This window comes from Lolium perenne, chromosome 2, assembly GCF_019359855.2.
Source record: "Lolium perenne isolate Kyuss_39 chromosome 2, Kyuss_2.0, whole genome shotgun sequence".
Classification (NCBI taxonomy): domain Eukaryota; kingdom Viridiplantae; phylum Streptophyta; class Magnoliopsida; order Poales; family Poaceae; genus Lolium; species Lolium perenne.
In genome coordinates this window covers 305,035,899-305,050,951 of record NC_067245.2, presented here as the reverse complement: position 1 = coordinate 305,050,951, position 15,053 = coordinate 305,035,899, and the positions used below count along the sequence as shown (strand labels likewise).

At 47.7% G+C, this 15,053-nt stretch overlaps 1 protein-coding gene across 1 annotated transcript; it reads left to right on the top strand.

Moving 5' to 3' along the window:
• The first annotated feature begins 6,772 nt into the window (after window positions 1-6,772).
• LOC127336959 (beta-D-xylosidase 4) lies at window positions 6,773-13,975 on the top strand. The gene is made up of 7 exons (XM_051363825.2): window positions 6,773-7,307; window positions 9,613-9,906; window positions 11,137-11,306; window positions 11,433-11,530; window positions 12,191-12,538; window positions 12,638-13,054; window positions 13,149-13,975. Exons 1-7 carry the CDS (start codon window positions 6,903-6,905, stop codon window positions 13,721-13,723), a joined length of 2,307 nt encoding a protein of 768 aa, XP_051219785.1. The 5' UTR covers window positions 6,773-6,902; the 3' UTR covers window positions 13,724-13,975.
• Window positions 13,976-15,053: the final 1,078 nt, after the last annotated feature.

The following is a 15,053-nucleotide window of genomic DNA, read 5'->3' as shown; positions in this document are numbered from 1 at the left end:
GCATGAAGAAACTCCATACTGATGGATTACTTGAATCACTTGACTTTGAGTCACTTGATAGATGCGAAGCATGTCTAATGGGAAAAATGACAAAGACTCCATTTTCTGGTATAATGGAGCGAGCTACTGACTTATTGGAAATCATACATACCGATGTATGTGGACCAATGAGCGTAGCATCGCGCGGTGGTTATCATTATGTTCTAACCTTCACAGATGATCTGAGTAGATATGGGTATATCTATTTCATGAAACATAAATCCGAAACTTTCGAGAAGTTTAAGGAATTCCAAAGTGAAGTAGAAAATCAACGTAACAAGAAGATCAAATTTCTACGATCTGATCGCGGAGGTGAATATCTGAGTTATGAGTTTGGCATGCATTTAAAGAAATGCGGAATACTTTCACAATTGACTCCGCCAGGAACACCTCAACGAAACGGTGTGTCCGAACGTCGTAATCGAACTCTCTTAGATATGGTTCGTTCTATGATGTCTCTTACTGATTTACCATTATCATTTTGGAGTTATGCATTAGAGACAGCCGCATTCACTTTAAATAGAGCACCATCAAAATCCGTTGAAACGACACCGTATGAATTATGGTTTAATAAGAAACCTAAGTCGTCGTTCTGAAAGTTTGGGGTTGCGAAGCCTATGTAAAGAAGTTACAACCGGACAAGCTAGAACCCAAAGCGGAGAAATGCGTCTTCATAGGATACCCTAAGGAAACTATAGGGTACACTTTCTATCACAGATCCGAAGGCAAAATCTTTGTTGCTAAGAACGGAACCTTTCTTGAGAAAGAATTTCTCACTAAAGAAGTGACTGGAAGAAAAGTAGAACTCGATGAGATTGATGAATCTATACTCGTTGATCGAGTAGCGCGATCACAGGAAATTGTACTGCACCGCCTACACCGGCAACGAGAGGAAGCTAATGATAATGATCATGAAACTTCGAACGAGGAAACTACTGAACCTCGCAGATCGACAAGGGAACGTGCCACTCTGATTGGTATGATCCTTGTCTAAATGTCATGATTGTAGATAACAATGATGAGGACCTGCGACGTATGAAGAAGCAATGATGAGCCCAGATTCCAACAAATGGCAAGAAGCCATGAAATCCGAAATGGGATCCATGTATGATAACAAAGTATGGACTTTGGTAGACTTACACGATAGCCGAAAGGCTGTCGAGAATAAATGGATCTTCAAGAGAAAAACAGATGCTGATGGTAATATTATCGTCTATAAAGCTCGACTTGTCGCAAAGGGTTTCCGACAAATTCAAGGAGTTGACTACGATGAGACTTTCTCACCTGTAGCGAAGCTAAAATCTGTGAGGATTTTGTTAGCAATAGCTGCATTTTTTGATTATGAGATTTGGCAGATGGATGTCAAAACGGCGTTCCTTAATGGAGACATTGAGGAAGAGTTGTATATGGTACAACCCAAAGGTTTTGTCGATCCTAAAAATGCGACAAAGTATGCAAACTTCAGCGTTCAATCTATGGACCTAAGCAAGCATCAAGAAGTTAGAACCGACGCTTTGATAAGGTGATCAAAGACTTCGGGTTTATACGATGTCATGGAGAGGCCTGTATTTACAAGAAAGTGAGTGGGAGCTCTGTAGCATTCCCGATATTATATGTAGATGACATATTATTGATCGGGAATGATATAGAACTATTAAGCGTTGTTAAGCGTTATTTGAATAATAGTTTTTCAATGAAAGACCTTGGTGAAGCATCATATATATTAGGCATCAAGATTTATAGAGATAGATCAAGACGCCTAATAGGGCTATCACAGAGTACATATCTGGACAAGATTCTAAAGAAGTTTAGAATGGACGAAAGTAAGAAAGGGTTCTTACCTATGTTACTGTGCAAGGTATTGAGTAAGACTCAAGGACCGGCTACTACAGAAGAAAGAGAAAGGATGAGTAACATCCCCTATGCCTCGGCGATAGGATCTATCATGTATGCCATGCTATGTACTAGACCGGATATAGCACATGCTGTTAGTTTGACTAGCAGATATCAAAGTGATCCAGGAATGGAACACTGGACAGCGGTCAAGAATATCCTGAAGTACTTGAAAAGAACTAAGGATATGTTTCTTTGTTATGGAGGTGACCAAGAGCTCGTTGTAAACGGTTACACCGATGCAAGTTGGAACACCGATCCCGATGACTCTAAGTCACAATCTGGGTACGTGTTTATAATGAATGGTGTGCGATGTCTGGGCAAGCTCGAAGCGGTGCACGGTGGCGAAGTCTTCAACAGAATCGTAGTACATAAGCGGCTTCGGAGGCTTCATCGGAAGCGGTATGGATGAAGAGGTTCATTGTAGAGCTCGGTGTGGTTCCTAGTGCATTGGACCCATTAATCATTTACTGTGATAACATGGGTGCCATCGCCAATGCACAAGAGCCAAGGTCACACAAGAGGCTGAAGCATATCAAGCTGCGTTACCACTCGATTCGCGAGTACATCGAAGATGGAGAAGTAAAGATTTGCAAAGTACACACCGATCCGAATGTAGCAGATCCGTTGACTAAAGCTCTCCCTAGGGCAAAGCATGACCAACACCGAGAATGCCATGGGTGTTAGGTATATTAGAATGTAATCTAGATTATTGACTCTAGTGCAAGTGGGAGTCTTAAGGAGATATGCCCTAGAGGCAATAATAAAGTGGTTATTATTTATATCTTTATGTTTATGATAAATGTTTATATATCATGCTAGAATTGTATTAACCGAAACATTAGTACATGTGTGATATGTAGACAAACAAGAAGTCCCTAGTATGCCTCTTAAACTAGCTTGTTGATTAATGGATGATTAGTTTCATAATCATGAACATTGGATGTTATTAATAACAAGGTTATGTCATTGTGTGAATGATGTAATGGACACACCCAATTAATCGTAGCATAAGATCTCGTCATTAAGTTATTTGCTATAAGCTTTCGATACATAGTTACCTAGTCCTTATGACCATGAGATCATGTAAATCACTTATACCGAAAGGTACTTTGATGACACCAACCACCACTGCGTAAATGGGTGGCTATAAAGGTGGGATTAAGTATCCGGAAAGTATGAGTTGAGGCATATGGATCAACAGTGGGATTTGTCCATCCCGTTGACGGATAGATATACTCTGGGCCCTCTCGGTGGAATGTCGTCTAAATGTCTTGCAAGCATATGAATGAGTTCATAAGAGACCACATACCACGGTACGAGTAAAGAGTACTTGTCAGGAGACGAGGTTGAACAAGGTATAGAGTGATACCGAAGATCAAACCTCGGACAAGTAAAATATCGCGAGACAAAGGGAATTGGTAATATATGTGAATGGTTCATTCGATCACTAAAGTCATCGTTGAATATGTGGGAGCCATTATGGATCTCCAGATCCCGCTATTGGTTATTGGTCGGAGTGAGTACTCAACCATGTCCGCATAGTTCACGAACCGTAGGGTGACACACTTAAAGTTGGATGTTGAAATGGTAGTACTTGAATATGGAATGGAGTTCGAATATTTGTTCGGAGTCCCGGATGAGATCCCGGACATCACGAGGAGTTCCGGAATGGTCCGGAGAATAAGATTCATATATAGGATGTCATTTTATGTGAAATAAAATGTCGCGGAAGGTTCTATGGAAGGTTCTAGAAGGTTCTAGAAAAGTCCGGAAGAAACCACCAAGGAAGGTGGAGTCCACATGGGACTCCACCTCCATGGCCGGCCAGCCCTAGGTGGGGAGGAGTCCCAAGTGGACTCCCCCATAGGGGGCCGGCCACCCCCCACATGGGAGGTGGAAATCCCACCTTTGGGTGGGAGTCCTAGTTGGGCTAGGTTTCCCCACCATATGGAAGGTTTTTGGTTCGGGTCTTATTCGAAGACTTGGAGACCAACTCTTGGGGATCCACCTATATAATGAGGGGCCAAGGGGAGGGGGCCGGCCACCCCAAGACCACAAGCTGGCCGCCCCCCATAGAGTGGCCGGCCACCCCTCCCAAACCCTAGCCGCCCCCTCTCCTCCATATTGCCCGCGTAGCTTAGCGAAGCTCCGCCGGACTTCTTCACCGCCACTGACACCACGCCGTCGTGCTGTCGGATTCAAGAGGAGCTACTACTTCCGCTGCCCGCTGGAACGGGGAGGTGGACGTCGTCTTCATCAACAACCGAACGTGTGACCGAGTACGGAGGTGCTGCCCGTTCGTAGCGCCGGAACCGATCGTGATCAAGATCTTCTACGCGCTTTTGCAAGCGGCAAGTGAACATCTACCGCAGCAACAAGAGCCTCATCTTGTAGGCTTTGGAATCTCTTCAAGGGTGAGACTCGATAATCCCCTCGTTGCTACCGTCTTCTAGATTGCATCTTGGCTTGGATTTCGTGTTTGCGGTAGGAAATTTTTTGTTTTCTATGCAACGTTATCCTACATTCCTAACATAGAGTTTTACCAAAGATTATTTCAAATTTTGAACACTTAGCTCGATGAGCTAGTCCTAAATCATCTGCTAAAGTATAACTTAAAGCACTTTAACAAGCTCTATCAAAAAGTCCAAATTTTTCCCAGAATTTAATTATATTCATGAATGCGATGCACACATGTCTCCCTTCTTTTTGTAGCATGTAAACTTAGGATCTTACAAGACCGGAGCACCACGTCCACCGGCTGCGCGTTACCACCTCCACATCGCCACTCCGTCGGAGGATATCGAGTTCCGGATGCCATGGTCGTGTTGCCGTTGACCCTTGCCTGTGGAGCACCATCGTGGAGCGCCTCTTCAGCCCTCCGCCTTTATTGGGATGAGCACCACCACCGCTGCGAGTGTCAACAACAGCGTCACCATGTGAAGCCGAGATCGGGGAGGGGGAGTTCTAGGATTGGGTGGGCACCTACGGAGCTACTGGGGAGAGGAACGATAGGTTGGGGAAGATACCCTTTTTCTTTTATTTCGTAAGCTACTCCCTCTGTTCATTAATACAAGGCCACATCGTTTTTCGTGTCAGACTTTAACTAATGATTGAGTTAACAAAATATAAGTTATATATCATTCAACAATATACCTTTGAAAAGTTCATTTATATGTACATCCGATGATATAGTTAGCCCAATTATTAGTCAAAGTTTGCCTTAAAAAGCAAAGTGTCCTTGTATTTAAGAACATATAAAGTATGTTGAATAATCTAAATAAAAAATGTTGTGTGCATGAAGATGTCCGGGTTTCAACCTCCATTTAGAAAAAATAGGTGTTCTAGTTCTAGTATCCTTTTTTGGACAAAGGAGATATATTAATATAGCGAAGATACCAATTGCACCTAGCCTATACAACAATAGAATGTCCTAAAGAAATTACGGATGCACACAACCAACTACAAAAAAAGAAAAAAGAATATAAACAAAAGATCTTGCTCTGGTGATCAAAACCTTCTAGCTACAGCACAAACCACTTCTAAGATAGCACCCGGAGTACGTTCTTACAAAGCAATTCCTTCAACAAAGCCATTGCCAGGCACAACCAATCAATGCTGGACCTTGGATTTTCACCCTGAAAGATAAAACTATGTGCTCCTCATATGTCCTGCAGCCCCCGCTTACCAATGTCGCTGCTCCAAGTCAAGAAACACCAAGCAAAGTCCTCATCGCCATGAAGACTCGGTCCGCCATTACTAGACCTCAGCCGCTAGGACATTCTACGCCATTGTCTTCTGGATGGGAAACAATCACCGACATGTTCCATGATGGCAACATCCATCGAATCTTCGTATCACTCCATCCTGAAGCCACACGACCACAAATATGGGTGCACACGACAGAATCCCATCCGATCCAGCAATCTGCAAGCATCCGACGCCCAATGGAGATCGCTAGTAGAGCCTTTTGAAACTTGTCACCGGCAAGATCAGTGAAGGCGGACATCAAGCAGAACACCGTCTTGGCGCGAGATGACCGCCTCCTTTATTAAACAGATCGGTAGGCCCCCACACCGCCGCATGCGGGGGTCCCAATAGTAGACCGGAGATCTCAGCGGGCACCGCCACCACCACCCACACCGCACGAAGATGAGGGGCTGAGCAGTATCGAGCCCCCCCCCCCCCCCCCGGCGACCTAGGCATCGTGCTGCCCTTGCAGCCACAACGATCGGCAAGGTTGTCAAAGAAGTCCAAGACCGCTGCCCAGTCATCCATATCCGCTGGACGTACGCAGAGGCATGTGTAATGTTTTAAACCTTTAAAATAATAATGTATCTATGTAGAAAAAGAATTGACAACCCCCGTGGTAAACTAAACGAGATCGCATCTGCGCGCGTTCACGGCAAAGCAGCTTTCCACCGTCGCTTTTGGTGAACCACCGGCACCCATCATCGACCAGACTATGCCACGTTGAGGAAGTTCCGACGCCGCTTTTGAGTTTTTCTTTACACATCTGATCTAAGACGCATTGTCTTGAGAATAACTGCAAAGTATCTGTACTTGATCTGAACTACTCTTACACCTTTCAAAGGGCAAACTCATCGTCAATTTTGGCACGCAGGGACGGGTTTTCTTGGGTTTGGCTGGCACACACACAGGTCAGAACATTTGTGTGCACAACTCGACGGCACCGACTCAGTCGTACGTACGTAGGGCAGGGGGAGAAGTGATTTGTGTGTCGAAGGGGATGGCTCCAAGAATGGTAGTATCACGGACACGGTAGAGTACAAAGTGCAAACACAGTTGATTGAGGCCAAGGGACGGCGAAAACAGAGCCCTCGTCGTCACACCGCCGTCCCCGTCACGGGCCGCGCTCTCTCTCGCAACCACCACTCTATATATCACCAGTCCTACCCTGCGCTGCCATCAGTACTTCGTAGGCAGAGGACTGCGAGCAGCACCAAGCAATGGCCATGGCGGCGCCTCCGTTCCTGGCCACCGCGCTGCTCGTCCTCGCCTTCTGCAGCGGCAATGCACTCGCCCAGACGCCGGTGTTCGCGTGCGACGCGTCGAACGCGACCCTGGCGTCTTACGGGTTCTGCAACCGCAAGGCGTCGGCGTCGGCGCGGGCCAAGGACCTGACCTCGCGGCTGACGCTGCCGGAGAAGGTGGGGTTCCTGGTGGACAAGCAGGCGGCGCTGCCGCGGCTGGGCATCCCGGAGTACGAGTGGTGGTCCGAGGCGCTGCACGGGGTCTCCTACGTCGGCCCCGGCACCCACTTCTCGCCGCTCGTCCCCGGCGCCACCAGCTTCCCGCAGCCCATCCTCACCGCCGCCTCCTTCAACGCATCCCTCTTCCGCGCCATCGGCGAGGTCAGTCAGCCTGCCTGCCATCCCCCCTACTCTGTTTATTCATTTCGATCTCCATTGCCGCCGCATTGTGATTGATTCCTTCCCTCGCTGAGCTTTCTCACGGTGAGTGCGAGTTCTTGGTGGATTGGGGAATGGAGATTCGATTCGATCCGTGCAAGTGCAAAGTCTCGGCAGAGAATGTTGTGCTTTGCTTTTGCTCCTCCCCTGTTCGTCCGTGCGATGCGGTGAAAAGCCGCTAAAGCGCCTAGTGCAGCAGCACAGTGCATTGGATTCGCGACATGGTCTCTGGATTACTTTCCGGCGGCGGCTTGCCATTGGCGACGCGCGGCATGCGGTTAAACGCTGCTGTTAATGCTAACCTACCGCGCGCCGTGTTAAAAGAAGCGCCGGCGCCGTAGCATGCATTTTCTATCTTTTTTTTTGTTCTTAATCTAGCTAGGCTAGAACAATACTTGCATGAGTATGCATGCGTTTTTGCTTCTTCGTTGCCATGGAGATACTCATGTTATAGTACTATAGTACACTTCTTTTTTTCTCTCATAGTGAAATTTGCACAATTTTGTTACTCTTAATCAATGCCGACATGCCGAGAACACCCGCTGATTTATCTACCAAAAATGTCTTTACATCTAAATTCAGATAAATTTAAGATATCCTTTGTTGAAAGAATGAAGTAGTACTTGCACGGCAACCATTATTTCACCCATCTTTTTCGATAAAAGACGCTTTATAACTCAAAGTTTCAAATATTACACTCAGCCTTTACATAGCTAAGATGCACACAACCGTTTAAGAAGTATTCAACAAAAAGGAGTACACAAATTTGACCCATCTAGAAAGAACAGATGCAAATCCGAGGTGTACTCCGGCGTTCCCCTCCCAGCTCTCAACCACTAAATTTGAAAGAACACTAATGAGAAATCAGAAGATTCTGACCGTCCAAAACATGTCAAAGTTTAGAAAGGGGTGGACATCCTTTGTCCAGCAGCTGTGCGGTCTGAACAAAATCAGCATGCTGCATTGCCCCAGCTCCATCAAGAGCAATTGCAGTACTAGATCATGGACAGCAGGGTAACTCCCAAGTGTTAAAAATGGCAACCGTGCAAGGTTTCCACCCCTGCGCGCGGCGGTTCACCAACTACGACGTGATAATGTGTCACGGGAATTTGTACGTAGCAAGCAGCGCCGCAGCCGCAAGTGGGTGTTCCACCGGCGGCAGGCTGCCGCCATGGCCCCAAGCTAGAATTTATCATTCCGGTGCTTTACACATGTGATATTCAGTAAAACACTCACATCTTACCAAATCCGAGGTAACACGGAGGACCACATTGGAATACCTGATTAGTCCAGGCATCACTTCGCCCGCACAACAGTCTTCCCCACCACATGTGTACGCACAGTGCATGAACATGGACACTGATTATTTCCTGAACCCGAGACGATACACTGATCATGTCTCACCGTGGACTGCATTGGTTGGATCCTAGCTAACAGTGAGCACCTCGCCTGTCAGGAACAAAGCATCTATACTCTTTTTTCTTCTCCCCATCGTCCGTTGTTGAGGCGTCGTTGTCCCATGGGAATTGATTCAGAAACGGGTGCCCAAAAGCTGATCCATGATCAAAATTTGATAGTACCGGTATCTCAGGTCCATGCCCGGCTCCGTGCCACTTTTGCCAAAGTGCGAATCGTCGTCGACTCCACCTGTCCCTCGATCATCGTCTAGCTCTTGTCCTCGTCCAGTTTGGAAAAAGCGGCGTTCCAACTACTTGTAGCAGACGATGCTGCTTCTGCTTCTAGAAATTTAGGAAACAGATTAAGAGGCTGGCTAAGGAGGCTAAGCTAAAATTGACTAATCACAGATTTGAACGACCTGTGTGCGTGACCGGCCGTGTTAAGGTCCTCATAATGGACTAATGGCTAGGAATTTGATTGCATTTGGAAAATTGACAAGTTGAATAACCTAAGCTAAGCTAGATGTGGGACTAGTCACTGGATTTCCTTGGAGAATTAGACTGGAATCGAACAGCCTGCATAGTGCCTACCTACCATATTAAGGTTCTCATAAGTCGCAAGAGTCCAGCAGGCACTGACCACTTCACGGACTCCTGTCTGTCGGCCATCTTGTTTCTTCGATCAGTTGCACCTACCATACTGATTGACTAATGCACAGCTACTACCACTTCACAGTACTGTGATGATGCAGTGCACATCTTGCGTGTGTCACACAGACAACCTAACATTCAAATTTGATCTGATAAAACGAAATTCTGAAGCTTTTGTTTCATGTGTGATGGTGCAACAGGTGGTGTCGAACGAGGCGCGCGCGATGCACAACGTGGGCCTGGCGGGCCTCACGTTCTGGAGCCCCAACATCAACATTTTCCGGGACCCACGGTGGGGCCGCGGGCAGGAGACCCCCGGCGAGGACCCGCTGCTGGCCAGCAGGTACGCCGTCGGCTACGTCACAGGGCTCCAGGACGCCGGCGCCGGAAACGCCACCGACGGCGCGCTCAAGGTCGCCGCCTGCTGCAAGCACTACACCGCCTACGACGTCGACAACTGGAAGGGCGTCGAGCGATACACATTCGACGCCAAGGTACACTATAACTAACTCGCACTAGTGTTGCTCACTTCTTCTTCTGCTAAGTGTAGCTTGCTAGTACGTTATTTTTCCATTGGTAGGCTGTCATGATTTGCTTGATGGCGATGTGAGAGGTGAGGTGGTGCTCGTGGCTTGAGCTTGAATGCGTTGTGCTCTTTTACTTTCTTGCTTGCGTCTCTGCACATATTCAATGGACTCTGCGTCTCTGCCGGACATGCTCGTAGCTGATGCCTGGTGGAGTATGTGAGAGTAATTGAGTGTGCTAGCTTGCCCCAGCTTGCAAGCTGTAGCACTGCACAAGTACTGACGGAATCGCGTCCAAGATAAGCAGTTTTGATTCACCCATGTGGCAGCAACTAGCCTTTCCCTTTCGACTAATTTAATCGATCCATCACCATTTTTTATATAGACAGATAGATAGCTAGCTCGAATCAATGTCAAGCACTCGGTGGCGTGCGTTCTGAATTAGTAGATCCGTTTCTTGCGACGCCGCACGACACCGACAACAGCATTGCCGATTTCTCCTGCTTGGTTCCGTGGAAGTAAAACTATGCTGCTACTTCTTGGTGCGACAGTAACTTGCAGGTTTCTACTCCTAGTTTCAGTTTGCACTTTGCACCCTCGTCCACTCCACTGCAAACTTAATTTAGACATGAAATTTCCAAGTTAGTGATACCCTAGAGTACTTAGCTAATGATTAGGGAATGTGTGGACACGTGTAGATGGATACAAAGAGGCAGAGTACTGTTAATTAATCGCCTCAGATTCCGCTGGTTGCAGCTCCCAGTCATGCCCATTGCCTAAAACACATTTGGAGTTGTATAAACAATCCTGCCAATTCACCTCCCATTGTATAAACATTTGGAGTCCTATGCATCAAGGGTAGTGCGGTGTCCATGTTTGGACAGATACAGGAGAGCGGCATTTTGTTTCAGTGTGCGTGACTGATGAACACTAAGCAGATAAGATTATAAAAACGCTAAAACCTTTAGTACGCCTAATCATTGGTGTCGTATTCGACATCGTGCATCTGGGCATGCTCCAGCAACCAGCACTCAAAAGATTGTCACTAGTGTATGTCACTCCAACATTATTGTGGGAGAAGCAACATGCCAAGTTTCTGAATATACATACCTCAGCGAACAAAAAACCTTTACAATAAGAAAAAAGAAACAATTAGCAGAAAAAGCAGACCTGTAACACCTTGTTACCGTGTGAATTCAGGTGTCGCAGCAGGACCTTGACGACACGTTCCAACCGCCCTTCAAGAGCTGCGTGGTGGACGGCAATGTGGCCAGCGTCATGTGCTCCTACAACAAGGTGAATGGGAAGCCCACCTGCGCCGACAAGGACCTCCTCTCCGGTGTCATCAGAGGGGACTGGAACCTCAATGGGTCTCTCCTCTTGCCCTAGCTTCTGCACCCTTGCTTGGATTGTGTAAACTGTTTAGTACTAGCTAGTTCAGAGAATGACGCACATTTTGAAATTCTGATGATGTCCTCGTTTGGTTCGGACTGCAGATACATCTCTTCGGACTGTGACTCCGTCGACGTGCTCTACAATAAGCAGCACTACACCAAGACGCCGGAGGAAGCAGCCGCCATCACCATCAAATCAGGTTCGTTCATCTGTTACACTAAAAAAACTTCTGAGCTGTATATGCATCCCGAATGAAGTACAGATAGACAGTGTGCAGTTGCTGCATTTGATGGCTCGATCAGACTGTTCAGTTTCTTCTTTAATCTTCGACAAACCGTCAGGTGATGGTTGATGATTTTTGAGCGTAACAGCTAGAAGCTATGGGAAATTAGTTGAGGCCAAGATTAGCTTGGCTAGTTGTAGCCATCAAGTTGTTAGGGCGTCCGGTGTAATTGATGGGGTATTGGGGACATCCTTTTAAGCTTTGGGGACCTTGACAACCCGCAATCTGACCTGACAAAAGCATCCCCGGTTAGCGTCGGTGTGCCCACGCAATTATCAGCTACTTTCATAGCACATCTACATTGTCTGTTAGGTGTTCAAGACATCCATGGTCCATGCAATTAAATCTTGTTCAAGTGTGCATGCCATAATATCAGTACTGTCTTGTATTGACTGTCAAATTCATATTACTTTTGACAATTGTTGGTGAAGCAGAAATAAAGAAAGAAAAAAAAGCAAGACATTGTTGGGAAGCAGATCAGTTGACACTATCATAGAATTTCAGAACTTTTCTGTTGCACAAAATTATTTGTTCAGACGCATTCACACCTGACATTGCTGAATTGCGCTATGGCAGGGCTGGATTTGAACTGCGGCACCTTCCTGGCGGAGCACACGGTGGCGGCGGTGAAGGCCGGCTTGGTGTCGGAGGAGGACGTCGACCGGGCGATCACCAACAACTTCATCATGCTGATGCGGCTGGGCTTCTTCGACGGTGACCCGAGGAAGCTCGCCTTCGGCAGCCTCGGCCCCAGTGACGTGTGCACGTCCTCCAACCAGGAGCTGGCCCGCGAGACAGCGCGCCAGGGCATCGTGCTGCTCAAGAACAGCGGCGCCCTCCCACTCACTGCCAAGTCCATCAAGTCCATGGCCGTCATTGGGCCCAACGCCAATGCCAGCTTCACCATGATCGGCAACTACGAAGGTATCAGTCAAGCTTCTCATTGCTGGCCATGAACTTTGATTTGTCAGTTAAGCAGAGAAGTTGTGGAATAAGTGTTTGTATGCTGACATTGCCCATCAGGCACGCCGTGCAAGTACACGACGCCGCTCCAGGGCCTGGGCGCCAACGTGGACACTGTTTACCAGCCGGGGTGCAGCAACGTCGGGTGCAGCGGGAACAGCCTCCAGCTCAGCACCGCTGTGGCGGCCGCAGCCAGCGCCGACGTGACGGTGCTCGTTGTTGGCGCTGACCAGTCCATTGAGCGCGAGAGCCTGGACAGGACGAGCCTCCTGTTGCCAGGGCAGCAGACGCAGCTCATCTCCGCGGTCGCGAACGCCTCCAGTGGCCCTGTCATCCTCGTCGTCATGTCCGGTGGGCCGTTCGACATCTCCTTCGCCAAGGCTAGCGACAAGATCTCCGCCATTCTTTGGGTCGGCTACCCCGGCGAAGCCGGTGGCGCCGCCCTCGCCGACATCGTCTTCGGACACTACAACCCAAGTAAGCTGCATTTCATCACTCAATTACTTGTCACCACATTATGTCGAGCACCATCTGACAAGCGAGCGCCCACTATGTTTTGTCATGGATACAGGCGGGAGGTTGCCGGTGACGTGGTACCCGGCGTCCTACGCCGACACGGTGGAGATGACGGACATGCGGATGCGGCCGGACACGTCGACGGGGTACCCGGGCCGGACGTACCGGTTCTACACGGGGGAGACGGTGTTCGCGTTCGGGGACGGGCTGAGCTACACCACGATGTCGCACAGCCTCATGTCCGCACCGCCATCGGAGGTGCCTGTGCGGCTCGCCGAGGACCATCCGTGCCGTGCGGAGGAGTGCGCGTCGGTGGAGGCCGCGGGCGACCACTGCGAGGGCCTGGCGTACGACGTGCACCTCCGGGTGGAGAACGCGGGCGCGGTGGCCGGCGCGCACTCGGTGCTCCTGTTCTCGTCGCCGCCATCGGTGCACGGCGCGCCGACGAAGCACCTGCTCGGGTTCGAGAAGGTGTCGCTCGCACCCGGGGAGGCTGGCACGGTGGCATTCAGGGTGGACGTGTGCAGGGACCTCAGCGTGGTGGACGAGCTGGGCCGGCGCAAGGTGGCCCTCGGCGGCCACACGCTGCACGTCGGCGACCTCAAGCACACCATGAACCTACGGGTTTGATCCAAAATGCGATTTCATTTGGTAGGGATGATAGAATTCGATGGAAAAAAATATGGGTCGTGGGAATTGGTTAAGAAATAATTTAGGGGCTCCCCCAACGGGGAGTAGTGGGGATTGGGGAGGAGTTGTTTTGCGTACGGTTGTTCGATTTGATTCGATTCGTTTGGAATTGCAAGGACCATGTGCAAATGTAATCAAGTGTTGATTCATTGGAAGGGAGGAATAGCTCATTTCATCCACTCGATTCAATTCTATTTGTCTCTGGTCTCGTGTCCTATTTCCGGTGTGTCCTACCTCGTGTCCTAGAAAGTTCTTGAGCACGTTTTTCTCCTTCATTCTTGACCTCGTGGTTTCCTATTCTCCTCAACCTCACTATGTTTCTTGAATCTTTTAAAAGAAAAAAGAGAGAGAAAATCTAGATCTACAATCTTACCAATCAAAATCCCCTTCTTTTGAGGAAATCTTTGTAGATCTAGATCTTGAAGTATTTTATGGATTTTCTCCCTTGTTCTTCCTCTCTTATTCCCCCAATAGCCATAGTCAATTGATAATCCTCAAGTGCAGGGGATCACCGTAGTACAATTCGATAAGTATTTGAGTATCGAACTCACGAGAAGCTGAAGGTAACTATCTATTCTTTAAAGCCCTGTAACTCACTTATATGTCCTTCTATGCAAAGCTAGGAGATGTGGTGTGTGCGCGTGAAGAAGTTTCTTTTATAAACTATATGTACTTAAATTAAAATGCAAGAAGTAAAACTAATGAAACGATAGTAAAGTGCAGTAAAGTAATATGAGATGAAATGGAGTAATTCAAGGGAGCAAGTGTTTGTGTGGTTGTCACAATTAGTGAAGCTCATTATAGTCTTTTTAATGTTTCTTCTAGAGAGGAGCCATAGATAGGCTGTCAACACCCGGATTTTTAATTTCATACGCCTATTATACCATACATCGCAATCCCACGAATATTAGTTTTGCGAGACATAATAGTTGATATCACAGAACATTATTCATTACAAACCATAATCGTCTTATAACATGGGATCTCATGATCCAATCTTAAAACAACAGTTGATCTAAAGATCAGATACAAAACACATAGCGAAAGAAACGTAGTAGCGGTCCATCTGTTCCACAGGCAACGCTTGACGTTGGGAGGTAGTCCTAGTTATCATAGACATTCTGCTGTCCATCCTCCTGGTACTGGTGCTCCTCTTCATAGTCTGGTCATTTGAATAGCCAGAGACAAAGCCATGAGTACTTTTAAAGTACTCGCAAACTACCACTAATAGAAGTACTAGTAGCTCTAATCATGGTTCTAAACTTCTAGG